This window comes from Tachypleus tridentatus, chromosome 10, assembly GCF_004210375.1.
Source record: "Tachypleus tridentatus isolate NWPU-2018 chromosome 10, ASM421037v1, whole genome shotgun sequence".
NCBI lineage: Eukaryota > Metazoa > Arthropoda > Merostomata > Xiphosura > Limulidae > Tachypleus > Tachypleus tridentatus.
The window spans coordinates 167,725,814-167,739,402 of record NC_134834.1 but is presented as its reverse complement, the minus strand read 5'-3'; the positions used below and the strand labels follow the sequence as shown (position 1 = coordinate 167,739,402).

Below are 13,589 nucleotides of genomic sequence, written 5' to 3'. Positions count from 1 at the left end.
ATTATACAAAGTAGCAGATACAGAGCTTGTATTAATGCTGCAAGTGAGAAGGTTGTGAATAATTTGTTTTGACAAATGTCTCTTTCGAACAACGAAATGCATTTAATCTGATAATGACTTTAGCCTTTGAGTGAGGATGCTCAAATGTCTCTTACTGTAGCTAGTGAAAAATCTTTTCAATCTCCCTTATGTCTCAACTGTATTCACATATTCCTAAAACATAATAGAATTTCAGTTCCTTTGTTCATACTACTGTTTCATAAACATGCATTTCTATGAATCTATCAAGCTCAGTTAGCACTGATTTCTGCTGCTAAAGATACATAAAAAATGAATAGCAGGCTAAGTTAAAAAGTCATTTACATAACATAAACACATTGCTATAGATGTATTTGGCTGTTGTCTTCTATAAATAATAGTATATTAAGGAATAAAACATATCATAAAGATGTTATCATCCTCAGCATTCAGCATATTTGAAGAATTATAATACTAAGGTGCAGAATTTCAGTCCCCACGGTTAACAGAGTGCAAATACTTCACTGTATAATTTCGAATTAGAAACAATATACTCTTCCAGCATGGTTACAAAGAGATTGTTAAGATCACGAAACAGTTATTACAGCTACCATACGAATAGTGCCGAGTACAGTCTAGTCTTGTTTGTAATTTGTGCCGCGGACACGTAGTGAAGATAGCGGTCACATCCTACTATTCTAACATGAAAGAGTTGACAAACAGTACTGTTGACTAGCAGTCTTCCCTTTAGTCTATCGATTCAAAATTATGGATGGTTATTGAACTACGTTTTGGATATCTGAATCTCAATTTTTGTATTTAACACTTTTTAATTTTTCTTATCTAAATAGTTACATATATATGTAAATATTATGATCGTTTCTTTTGAATTTCGCTCAAAGATATACGAGAGCTGTTGAGCTAATCTTTTATCAACGAACGTTGGGATTGATCGTACATTATAACAACCAACGACTAAAAGGGGAGCTTAGTTGGTGAAAAGGGGATTCGAACCCGTGACCCTCAAATAACAAGTCAAGCGTCCTAACTATCTGGCTATACCGGACCTTATAAACACTATGTCACATCTGAATAGCTCTAGAGATGTAGTTATCCTAGAGAAAATGTGCATATTAAGCCTTGTTTAAGCTGGAAATGGAAATACCTTATAATCATGAGTAGATAAATATTTCTGTAAATACGTTTATACTGACCAGATTACATAAGACTGTGGATAGTTCCCATCATAACCAGGACGCCAACTTAAAGTAGCCGAAAAGGCACTTGTTCTGACAGTTACGTTTGTTGGAGAATGAGGTGTTGTACCTGAAAAGAAAGAAGAAAACCATTCAGTTAAAAACAATTTTACTTGAAAATCACAAGTTCTAAGATGTTTTCAAAATTAACATAAAAAACAACCAAATATTTTCGTAATATTTTTACTTATATTTAAATGATTCTAGGAAATCATGTTAATTTTCCAAATATTGCGTATCTGAGATAAAAATAATAACATATACGTAAGAAACTGTATAGAAAGAAATGTTAAACTCCCTTTAATTTCAGTACATAAGAAATAGAATTACAATTATTTATGGGTAATGAAAATTTTTTTTCTTGATAAAAAATCAAGTTGATTTAAAACTTAACTATCAGGATATTTGGATTTACCTTGAACAGTAAGTAAAGTACTTGTAACAAGTGTAGCAATGTCATTCTGAAGAACACATTCGTAACGCCCGTGGTCCTCCTTCTTTAACGTTCGTATAGTCAGATTTCCGTTACGCTGAGTGCTACGGTCTCGCGAGAGCTTCTTACTGTTCGCCTATACAACAATAATTCCCTGAGAGAATCTCAAAAAAGCAAACGGATAGAAATGGATTACGAATGTTCTGTGCCTTTATGAAATATTACTAAGTGTTGAATAAACCTTTCATTATAAATTATTTTCACTTAATGAGATTGTTCAGTATATGGCTATGATTTACAGATTTTTAAAAGTTACTGAAAAATGACTCTACTATGCAAATAAACAAGTCATATAAAAAACACAAAAAATACAAAGTCTTAGTAAAACGGAATATGTTAGAACTACATTTGAAAGTATTTGACATTTTGTAAGTAGTATAATGCCACAGAAAATTTATTGTTTATGGAAATTGTACTTAACAGCCCTTTCCGACTCTAAAATATTAAAATAATTCAAATATAAAGACATGTTCAGATTGAAGATTTATAATTTTCAAGACGTAGATATTTTTGTTCTCACTGAAAATTAAAACAAACTTTTATAGGTCAAAACTTAGAGTATCAGGACCATAAAAAATGAGACCTGCAACAAGTCGCACCAAAGCTGTGATAAGTAAAATGTACGTCTTTTAACAGGTGAAGATTTATGAAGGGTGGTAAATTTAAATAGCAAATAGCTACCCAAATGTCACAAGCAACAGTATGTATCACCCATGAAGGATCTCCATCTGGAAAAGTGGCACAAATAACATTTGTACAAGTTTCTTCTATGACATACTAGTTCAACCTTTTTATATCTAAAACAGATGGATAATGAAATGTGTATTCATATTATTCTATACAAAGACATACCGATCAAGTCGCCGTATGAAGCGCGTAAGGATTTCTGAATGATCGGGTCTTTGAGTGATCGCTGGAGCACTACCGTTCTCGTACACTAGATGGATTGTAGAAAGCTCAGAGAAAAGAGTGGTGTGCTTTATACATGAAAGCCTTAAGGTGGAATATTTTCCGTTAGAACTTACAACACAAAGCTGTTTTCAAAGTACAAGTCTTCAGATAAAGCATGATCGAATATGTTTCCATAGACTGTACGACGTTTGTGAGGATCCAAAATAGTTTTAATATAACGTACTTAGCCTCTTTATAAAAAATAATGGTATTATAAACAATATGTTAAGATTTACTTATTTTAACCTGAATTACGTTTGTATGGATTGCTATTTTGCAGCTATGTTTAGTTATATAAGATATAGTATTTTAGTTTTTATAACAAATATGAAAGACAAATATGTACTACGAACCCTCTTCCAAACTATGGAAGGTTTCGGCTGTCCTTTACCATAACAAGGCATGGTCACTTCACTGTTGACCCTTCGCTGGTACTCGTTTTCAGGTTTTACCGTGAACACAGGGGGTTCTTATACATCAGAAAAAATATCGACATCACATATTTTACATATTTATTAGACAGGAAAAAAAAGAAGAGGAAAAATTATGAGAATGAATCATTATTATTTCTTCAGGATTAAAGACAAACACTGATCATTATTTTATTTTAGAGTTATGAATACGGAACAAACTTGCTGGTCTGATCCCAGCAATAAAAGAAAACCCTATTTCTTATTCACTGATGTCAATTTCAATAAAAATAAAAACGACAAAACAAGAATATTCCTTGATCTATAACGAAATATTTTTTCAAGACTTATGGAAGAGAATTAACTGAAATTGTTCATAAATTATTAATTTTTTTCCAAATCTAGTTAATTAACTTTTTTTTTCCTGCATGAGTGGACTCATATTTTGTTTGTTTTAATTTATTTCCTGAATGATTTAAAATAAAAAATATAAAAACAAAACATAATCTGCTTTCCAAAATTTGTATTTTTTTTCGTAATTTGCTTCTCCATATGAGATATAGAAATACTAAAAAATTTGAAATAATTTTAAATGTTTAAAACAATAAAAGCACATATTGAAATAAAACTTTACAATCTTAAAAATTTCTAAACATAATTAAAACATTGCAATTTCTCTCTTATTAATGTACATTAATGATCTAGAACAGAAATACTAGAAATAATATTCGTAATATCCTTGAAGAAATCAAATAAAAACATTATCCCCACTTTAAAAAAGAGTTAATACTAGAAATACTGAAGAAAATACTAGAATATAAATTTAGACAAGCAAACAAGTAATAGTTTTCAGTTGCATTATTTCAATAACGGAACATAAAATTTGATGAATAAAATTCAGAAAGGGTGCTTAAAATATGGACATTTATTATAGTGAAAACATAATAAATACGTTTATAAAGTGCAGTACAAAATTTAATTAGGAAAATGTTATAATTTGAGTTAGTTCGATATAGGAAACGCTTGTTTTAGAAGTACTTGATACACAAGACACATGCTCCAGTTTAAGTTCAGTATTTGGACATTCATATGGCAATAAAAGGACCTTATTGAAGTTTCTTAATTCTAATAACACATATTTAAATATGTGCAGATAATAGAATAATTATCTTTCACAATAATAGCGTGTGATAAATTATGTTATAATATCGAGTCATTAATGTGTTGATGACACAAATGTACCTGTCAGAGAACGAAATTTCTTTCTCTTTCCCCTTTTTTAAACTAGATTAGTAACCACTTGTAACGTCAAGTACTGTATTAAATAATTATCTTGGGGAGCCTTTTTGTTTTTATTGTTGGGTACTAAAATACATCAACAAAAAATTTCATGTCATAAAAATATATAAAATACAAGTATTATGATTCAATAATCCATAGAAACTATAATGCAGATGCTGAGATAGAAAAACAAAGCTAGAGACTGTTAAAAGATTAAAATTATATCTGCCTACCTCGTACTAATACTTCCATCTTATTTGAATGGCCCGCAGTACCGTATACATTATATGGAGTACAGACATACCAACCCTGGTGTTCGTGGGTCACTCTCTGGATCTGTAGAGAGCCATTATTTAGATTAGTTACTCCATAGTGAGCTTTTGGATCAAAAGGTCGATCGTCCTTGTTCCATTTAATATGTGTAAATGGGGGATTTGATTGAACATAGCAACGGATGATTCCGGATAACCCCAGAGGAAGATACTGGATAGTTGGGGAATAGGTAACCCTTGCTGGATCTGTGTGATCCATAAAATGTTACATATAAATATGACAAGCAAAAATATAACAATGAACATTAAATAAATATATCAGATAGTTGTGGAATAAGTAACCACTATTGGGTCTACAGGATAAACAAACGTGTTACATACAAACATATGACGAGATACTGAAACACGGTTAAGATGTTATACAAGGTGAACAGGGAAAATATTTGCATTTAACTAATAGACTAAAATCTGTGATATGCAACGATATATATATTACATTAACTTGTGAAATTGAGAAATTGCTAAAAGAACTATTTACAAAGGGATTACCACACTTGACACCAAATAATTCCTTACAATTCTGGACACAGAATCTGTAAAGTATGAAAATTCTTAACTGTTATAGAAGGACGAATATTAACATTATTATAGGTTATATCATTAAATTTTGTTACATATACACTGCTAACAACATCTATTTTAATATGTTCATAGAATTGTGAATCAATACGCTTATTTGATTATAGATTAAAGAAAAATATCATAGATGTACAAATTTAAATTTACTTGGTTGTGAATTCTAAACTGTTTTTGAAAATAAAAAGCGTAAATAACTTTTGCCTTGGAAACAAATGTATTTGTGGATATGACAATAATCACTTAACAGAACATTATCAACAAGAAAACTTAAAATAGGTTCATAACATGAAAAATTAAGTGTAGCTATATAAACAATTCTACACTTAAACGCCTAAGTAGATATAAAACTAAGGTATAAACCTTTCTGCAACTGAGTGAGCAAGTCGTTTTCACTCTTACGTAAGTCACATTTCTTTTTGTTACGTCTTGGAGATGATTCAAGCAGAAGCTATTAACACATCTTTAAAAAAAAGCTTCACAACCTTCAAAGTCCAAGAGGCGCCTAAAATCGAGCGTTCATTTAGTTTCTAAAAAAGCTTTCGGACAGCCATATACCCTAAATGTAACTCCTAAGCATGCTATAGGTGTATTTTTTTTCCAATATAGTACTGCATTAAACTTTGTGATGACTACTAAAGAAATACCTAAATGTAGAAACATTTAAATAGTCGAAATTAAGCAAACGTGTATAGCTTATTATTAATCATTTTATTATCTTTTAACATTTGGATGACACTATGGGTGGTTTAGGGAATGAAGAAATTTGGCTTCGATGATTTGATCTTAGAAAATACTACTATACAACTTCTAATAGGGTTTGCTAAAGGTTTTTAATACAATGCCTTGACGTATTTCTCAACATGGTTAACAGGAGATTCTATTTTAAGTATCAGTGAAATATGGGTTTCTAGAAATTACAATAATGTAAAAGCAATAGATTTCCTATATGTCTCCCAGATACTGTTTTGTAGCTAATCTACTCAAATGTCATCTTGAAAATAAAATAATGATGAGAGGAATATATTTAAGCGCTTTGAAATATATTTCAGTTTGCAAAACATACACGGTTTCATGTGTTTACAATATCTTTTTTTTTCTTAATGTTCATTTGATAGAATAGTCAAGGAATGCTTATAAAAAGAAACTTGTGTTGGATATGTTCTCCAAAGAAACGGAAACACAATATGATCACTCGTTCTTAGAAGGTTAATGGATTCGATGCACTACAAGTGGTAAGGCACTCGATTCGTAATCCGAGGGTCGCGGTTTTGAATCCCTGTCACACCAAACAACCCCGCCCTTTCAGCCGTAGGGGCGTTATATGTGACGGTCAATCCCACTATTCGTTGGTAAAAGAGTAGCCCAAGAGTTGGTGGTGATGACTAGCTGCCTTCCCTCTAGCCTTACACTGCTAAATTAGCCTAACGCAGATAGCCGTGGTGAAGCTTTGCTTGAAATTCAAAGCAAATAAAACAAATTCAATGCACTACTGTTTTCAAGCAAATATTTAAAATATTTACTTACTCTTTATGAAACATTATGCAAAATATGATTGTTTATGAGAACACTTAAGCTGCCAATATAAACAGTTTGTTTTATATATTAGTTCAAACAGATGCCGTTTTTGAAACATTATCAAAAACCAACTTAGACTTTTTTATGTGCAAATTAGGATAGGAAGCAAGATTATAAACGATAATCGAGGGTACATATTTCAAATTAACTGGAAATTAAATTAATTGAATAGTAATTTTAGATAATTGTTTATTCATAAATAAAGAGTTTGAGGTAAATTATGGTTTGGTTTGAATTTAGCGCAAAGCTACTCAAGGGCTATGTGCGCCAGCCGTCCCTAATTTAGCAGTTAAGACTAGATGAAATAAAACTAGTCATCACCACCCACTGCCAACTCTTGGGCTACTTTTTACCAAGGAATTTTGGGAGTAACAGTCACATTATGACGCCTCCACGTCTGAAAGGGCGAGCATACTGCGTGTGACGGGGATTCGAACCCGCGACCCTCAAATTACGAGCCGTGTGCATAAACCACCTGGCCATGACAGGCTTGATGTAAATTATGACATTCTTTTTTGATGCAGATATTGTAAATATAGAAGATTTGCTGTTTTTTATTAACCACTGGGATTTTCAATCACTGTGTGTGTGTTTTTCTTATAGCAAAGCCACATCGGGCTATCTCCTGTGTCCATCGAAGTGAATCGAACCCATCATTTTAACGTTGTAAGTCCGCAACTTCACCGCTGTTCCAGCAGGGGACTTCAAACTCTCTCTCAGCTTATTGTAAAAAGCTAATATGTGGGGAAGTCAACCGACATATATCTTTATTGAATGGGTAGAATGTTATGGAAGGAAGAAGAATATTTTACTGTCTTCTGTTTTTTGAACTACCCATTACAACGAGAGTTGGATATGAATACTTCAGTTTGAAAGCAAATTAATTTTTGTCAACATACTCTCAGTCAATAGTATTTAAATGTTCAGCGTACTCTACCGTATTTCCATGATTAGAAAACATTTATACTGTTTGTGCAACAAACAAATGACCTGACTAAAAGATAAACTTCTATTTACAGTAAGTTCGTATATAGGGTTACATAATTTATAGATACGACGAGAAATTCATAATATCTTCATAATGAGATTTTCCATTGCATAACCAAGTAAATCAACTGAAATATCACTTCTTTAGTGTTATATGATCACAAATATTTTGACACACTATCAACGTCCCTTTAAGTTGATCAGTTGTCTTTAATGTAGTTCCCTATTTTAGTTGACTTATTAATAGTTTTGTTGAATTAGTAACTAATAATGGTATGACACTGGAGAAAAAAAAACAATCAAAAAAGAAACAGCTGTTTGACAAATAAACCAGATTTCATCCTTAATAAAAGAAGCTGGAAGTAATAAACATTTTTTTGAGAGAAACATTCTGATATTTTTCCGAAAAATTGCTTAAATAATGATTAGTAGCGTTAATAAACTCAAATAAGTTGTAAAATTTTACATCCTATTAAAAAAACAAGTTTCCCAACAGAACAAAACATCCTATTTCTGCTTTTCTGGCTGCTATAGAAAGAATATGTCTGAGAAAAAATTAAACGATTTAAATATATATAAAGGACGCATAACGAAGGAAAATTTAAAAACTGTAATGACATTTTAATTAACAACAGAAAATGAAAATAATGTAAACAAAGATCCATGATTATTATTCCAATTGCTCGAACGACTGAATTACAAATCAATATATTGGATCTAATGTCGGCTAATCTTTCAAACAGCAAATTTTGTTCTTTATTTCTTTGTTATTTTCAATATTATTCACTTTACGTGCTCATTGTATCAATAGAACCAATTAGGGTACATAAACAGCTAATAAGAAGCATGATTTTAAGTTTTAATACAATAGTGAACACTCTTTACTGTTCTGGGTGTTTTCAAGTTTAGAAACTGTTTCAAATTTCCTTGAATAGAAAAGGTGTTAATTTTGACTTCAAGCAGCTTGGCTGATATTCCATCTTAACATGTCCTGTAGTCTCTTGCATATTATCCATACTCGACTTGAGTAGGAATAGTTGTGGTGAAATATCTCAGTCCTTCAAACCACTAATGCAGCGTTCAATAGCCATCCTATTTAAAGGTTCTGAACTCGGGCATCTTTGCAGTGTGTGTGACGGCTGTTGACCTTTTCGAGACCTACACAGTGGCGTATCATGAGATTTATACGTACATACGCACAATGAGACTTCCGTAGCTGAGGTTCCTCTGTCCCAGCAAGTTTAATAATATAAGGTATAAAAGAATTCGAAAAATATGTTAATTAGTGCAGACCTTAAAAACTAATACACACCTTACAGAGCAAATACTGAGAGGTAAGAAATTTATTTTGTATAACAGTGTCAAAAAAAAGTCTACGAATTGATTATGTTTGAGAAACATAGGAATTATTTATCATAAAAAAATTCGTGACTTCAATTGTTTTCATTGTGTTTTCTACCTATAATTAGATATTAGGCAAATTTCAATCTAATTATGTAAATTATTTCACAAAAGTAACGAATTATTAACCTACCCATGGTGGCACAGTACTGTGTCCGAGGACTTACAACACCAGAAACCTAGATTCGATATCCGTGGTGGGCAGATCTCAGATAGCCCATAGTGTAGCTTTGTGCTTAACTTCGTTTTGACAAATAAATAATTATTAACCACGAAAACAAAACATTATCCATTTAATTGTCGAAGTGCAACCATATCATTCAAAGCTGATTAATTAAATTATGAACATTAAAACACTAATGCTTGATTGAAGGTCTCTAAAATAATTTCCTCCGTGTGGGAGAGTGATCTCTCTACGGATTTACAAAGCAAAAATCAGGGGTTCGATTGCTCACACAATGCATGAATATCAGTAGCGTATGAGTATTAATATTTCTATAAACTTGTAAAAGTTTTAATCATTTTTAGTGCCAGCATATAGTATTTTAAGATTACCCGTTTATCATTGCATGACAATATGGTTACTGTTTGACCCTGGATGAAGAAAAATTTTGTACACTGAAGAATCAGTTGCAAGAAATGTGGTTCTTTGCAGTTTAGGATACATAGAATTCAGTTTTCAATTTTTTTTTTTCTAAAATAAATCTCAACTTCATATGATAACTATTTTGGATGTCATTATTTTTTAATGCGCGTTTAGACAGTTGTTATATGAGAGTAATGTACACGTGTACAAATACGTAAATAACTGTTTGTTTGTTTTGATGTTTCGCGCTAATCTACGAGGCTATCTAAGCTAGCCGTCCCTAATTTAGCAGCGTAAGACTAGTTAAAAGGCAGCTAGTCATCACCACCCACCGCCAACTTTTGGGCCACTCTTTTACCAATGAATAGTGGAATTGACCGTTGCGTTATAACGCTCCACAGCTAATAGAGCAAGCATGTTTGGTGTGACGGAGATTCGAACCCGCAACCACCAGATAACGAGTTGAGCACCCTAACCACCTGGCAGCCATCCCAGATTACGAAAATAATTGTCTGTATATAAATTATGTTTATAGAAACGAGTTATGACAATTACAGTGATAAAAATAAATATAACTAAACAAACGAAAAAAGGAATTTTAATAATATCGTATTTTTCATTCCAACAATTGTGCAACATATGTTGTTATAAAATAAAATAAAAACAATGGTAACCATAAAAGATATTTGATATACATATCATTATTTCTATCGTAAAATATCACTCCTTAACCACATGTATGGACAACGGGAAATATAATTAATTAAACGCAGTCTTTTGTTAACCAAATATATTTCAACACATATTAATGAAAAGCATCACTGTTATTGGCGTTTATACGAACTCCTCTTATCTAGAACAACATTTTTGATTTGTCAAACATAATTTACCGAAGCAGTAATATGTTACTCCAACGGCCAATGTGTAAACATTTCGATTTATAAAAAATAAATTAATATCTTATGAAAAAAAGGTAGATTCCCTGACTTTGGTGATTGTGCATCTTTCAATACAAATAATATAATTAGTTTTATACTATTAATGCAAATTTCAATACATTAGAGGCGTTATGATATACAGTCTTTAAACGTTAAAGATAAAAGTACACAGTTGTTTCTCATCAAGTTCTAGTACATCTCAAGGCTCTGAATATCTGTAATAACCAAACAAAAATATATTATTCTAAAGAAAATGTTCACCTAACCCATAAAATAAGATAAATAACCATTTAGTTTGTGTTATAATTTGACTTGAACGTTAAGCCTTAAGTATCAAAAGAAAAGAACTCTTCAAGGTAACTCACATTCAACACTTAGGTAAGACGATGCTTTTTCCGGGGTTCCAATTCCATTGAACACTTCGCAGGTGTACAATCCAGAATCTTCTGCTGAAGTGGGGTTGATGAAAAGTGTTCCATCTTTCCTGACCACCGTACGAGTTATCAACCAATTAAGTTTCGAAATTTCTTTCCCATTTAATAACCAGCGGTGGGTAAGGTTTGCTGGTAATCCTTTCGCTTCACAGATAAATTCAGCTTTATCCCCTTCTAATTTTGTAAGATTTCGAGGTGGAACAGTGATGACCGCTGGACCTAAAGAAATAGACAAATAAAGTTGTTTACAGTTCAATACAGGAACAAAGATTATCAAGTTGAAATACGTGAAACGATATCAAGATTTAATGTTAATTTTAGCTACAGTCAAGGTGTGAAAATATCTTGGGTTAGGACTCAACTTCAGTTACGTGCAATATGCGACAGAAATTGTGGTGCTTACTGCACTGCCCTACAAAAAATGAATGATCACTTCAGAGACTCAGAGAGAAAACAGGCAACCTCTATCAAAAAACTTCCATAATAAGTTCACGATTTATGAACAATAAATGCGGTGATATTTAGAAGCTAATAAACCTTAACGGCTGGGAAAAAAATGAACCATTGTATCATTTAGGACTATAATAAAACAAAGAAAGTCATTCAGAGTCATCTTTATTGAACGAGGAGAGTATTATTAACTTATATCTTACCAATATTTCTATTCAAGCTGTCAATACATATATATATATATGTATATAAATGGCCAATTTACATCTTATACACAAGTTATTAAACATCAGCGTTAAAAGCATTAACTGATAATTAATTCACATTAAATAGATGAAAAAAAAGAAAACCAAAACACTATTTACTGACTGATGAGCTGAAAGTCGTTATTACACTATTGAATACAATATACGGTTACTGTGGTTATATTTTCTCTTTGATTATTCAGCGGGGCTCTTCAGAAATTTGTAAACAGCTAAAAACAAGCGAATTCTATGGTTATGACAGAGATAGTTTTGTGTTTTCACACGAGGGTTCTGTGTTTGGAGGATAATTTTGAAAACTTTTTTTATTTGTAAACCAAATAAATCATTAATGTTTTTATTTGTTAGGTCAATTGTATTAATTTATTAGAAGCAGTAACATTCCAGTATTCAAGCATTACTGAAAACAAATGTATTTATTCAAGGTCGTATTACCAATAGTCTGTAGGAAAAAATGAATACTTAAGATTAAAAAAAAAAATGAGTTACCGTTAACAAAAGTAATCAATTTTAACAGGCATCTCACAGGGTACTAACAGTGAAGTGGAATGAAAACAGCTAAAACAGAAGTATTCAATTTTAACAGGAGTCCAACAGGAATATTCTTTTAAAGTGGAATGAAATAATCAGTTTTAACAAGCGTCTTACAGGTATATCTTGTAAGATGTAATGAGAATCCGCTAAATCAGAAGTAATAAATTTTGACAGGCGCCTGTTAAATGGAATGAATATCGGTTAAAGTGAAAGGAATAAACGTTGACAGTCTTCTTATAGGAAATCATCAGTTAAGTGAATTGCCTTATAACCAACCACTTCTGCAGTGAATGAAGTTCCTGCTGACATATGTGCTGTAGTAAATTGCCTCAGGTTGAAATGGGACACTACTAACACGAAGTGAGGCGAAAGGATTCACTATTCTGACAGGCGTTCTATAAAGAAACATCTAGAAATGTTACGACTCACCACTAACAGTGATCTTATGAACAGCCAACTTTAAAATTGTTGCTAGCACTAACAAAAGAACAGACAGCATTAATATGTAATATAAAACATCCATCATTTGTGAGGCTTATAGTATGTTTAATTTGTAGGTCACATCATACAGATAAGTTACGTTTAACAATACAAGCAGAGTGCCAGTGTTAGAGAATGTTAATACCAGTTAAACAGAGATGATATACTAGTCATGTCTAAGTCACGTAATGTTTCACCTTCAGTCTGTAAAACTATTCATAATGTTACAGTTTACGACGTACACGAAATAGTTGAGATCATGTATATGAGCAGATAAAGACCTTTAAGCGAAAGAATACAATACCTAAAGCCATATGCAAAAACCTTAAGAAAACAACAGAGGTGAAAAGAAAATTTTTGAGAGTATACAAAACGAGTGGTATTTAATGTGAAAGAAGATAGTGGCTAACAGATTTATTTAATGTGAAAGAATATAGTGGCTAACATGTTTACTCTTGATTAGAATAAGCCATTTTTCCTCATGATGACGAGAAATCCACTTGAAGTAAAAATATATTAAAAGACAGCTGGTATGGGTATTAAAACATTCATTAACATAAAGTACAGAACAACCAGAAAGTTTCGACCATCTTAAATCATCTTCAGGTTAACAAAAAGAGC

The 13,589-nt window shown here is 31.7% G+C and overlaps 1 protein-coding gene across 2 annotated transcripts in view; it reads right to left on the bottom strand.

The window, feature by feature from the left end:
- Window positions 1-13,589, bottom strand: part of LOC143230873 (protein turtle-like) — a 270,370-nt gene that overhangs the window by 39,819 nt on the left and 216,962 nt on the right. For both annotated transcript variants that reach the window (XM_076465157.1, XM_076465158.1), the window contains exons 5-9: window positions 11,173-11,460; window positions 4,643-4,927; window positions 3,072-3,187; window positions 1,690-1,843; window positions 1,233-1,344 (exon numbers count right to left, since the gene is read on the bottom strand). In XM_076465157.1, coding sequence (XP_076321272.1) covers window positions 1,233-1,344; window positions 1,690-1,843; window positions 3,072-3,187; window positions 4,643-4,927; window positions 11,173-11,460 — 955 coding nt within the window. The remainder of the gene's footprint in view (window positions 1-1,232; window positions 1,345-1,689; window positions 1,844-3,071; window positions 3,188-4,642; window positions 4,928-11,172; window positions 11,461-13,589) is intronic.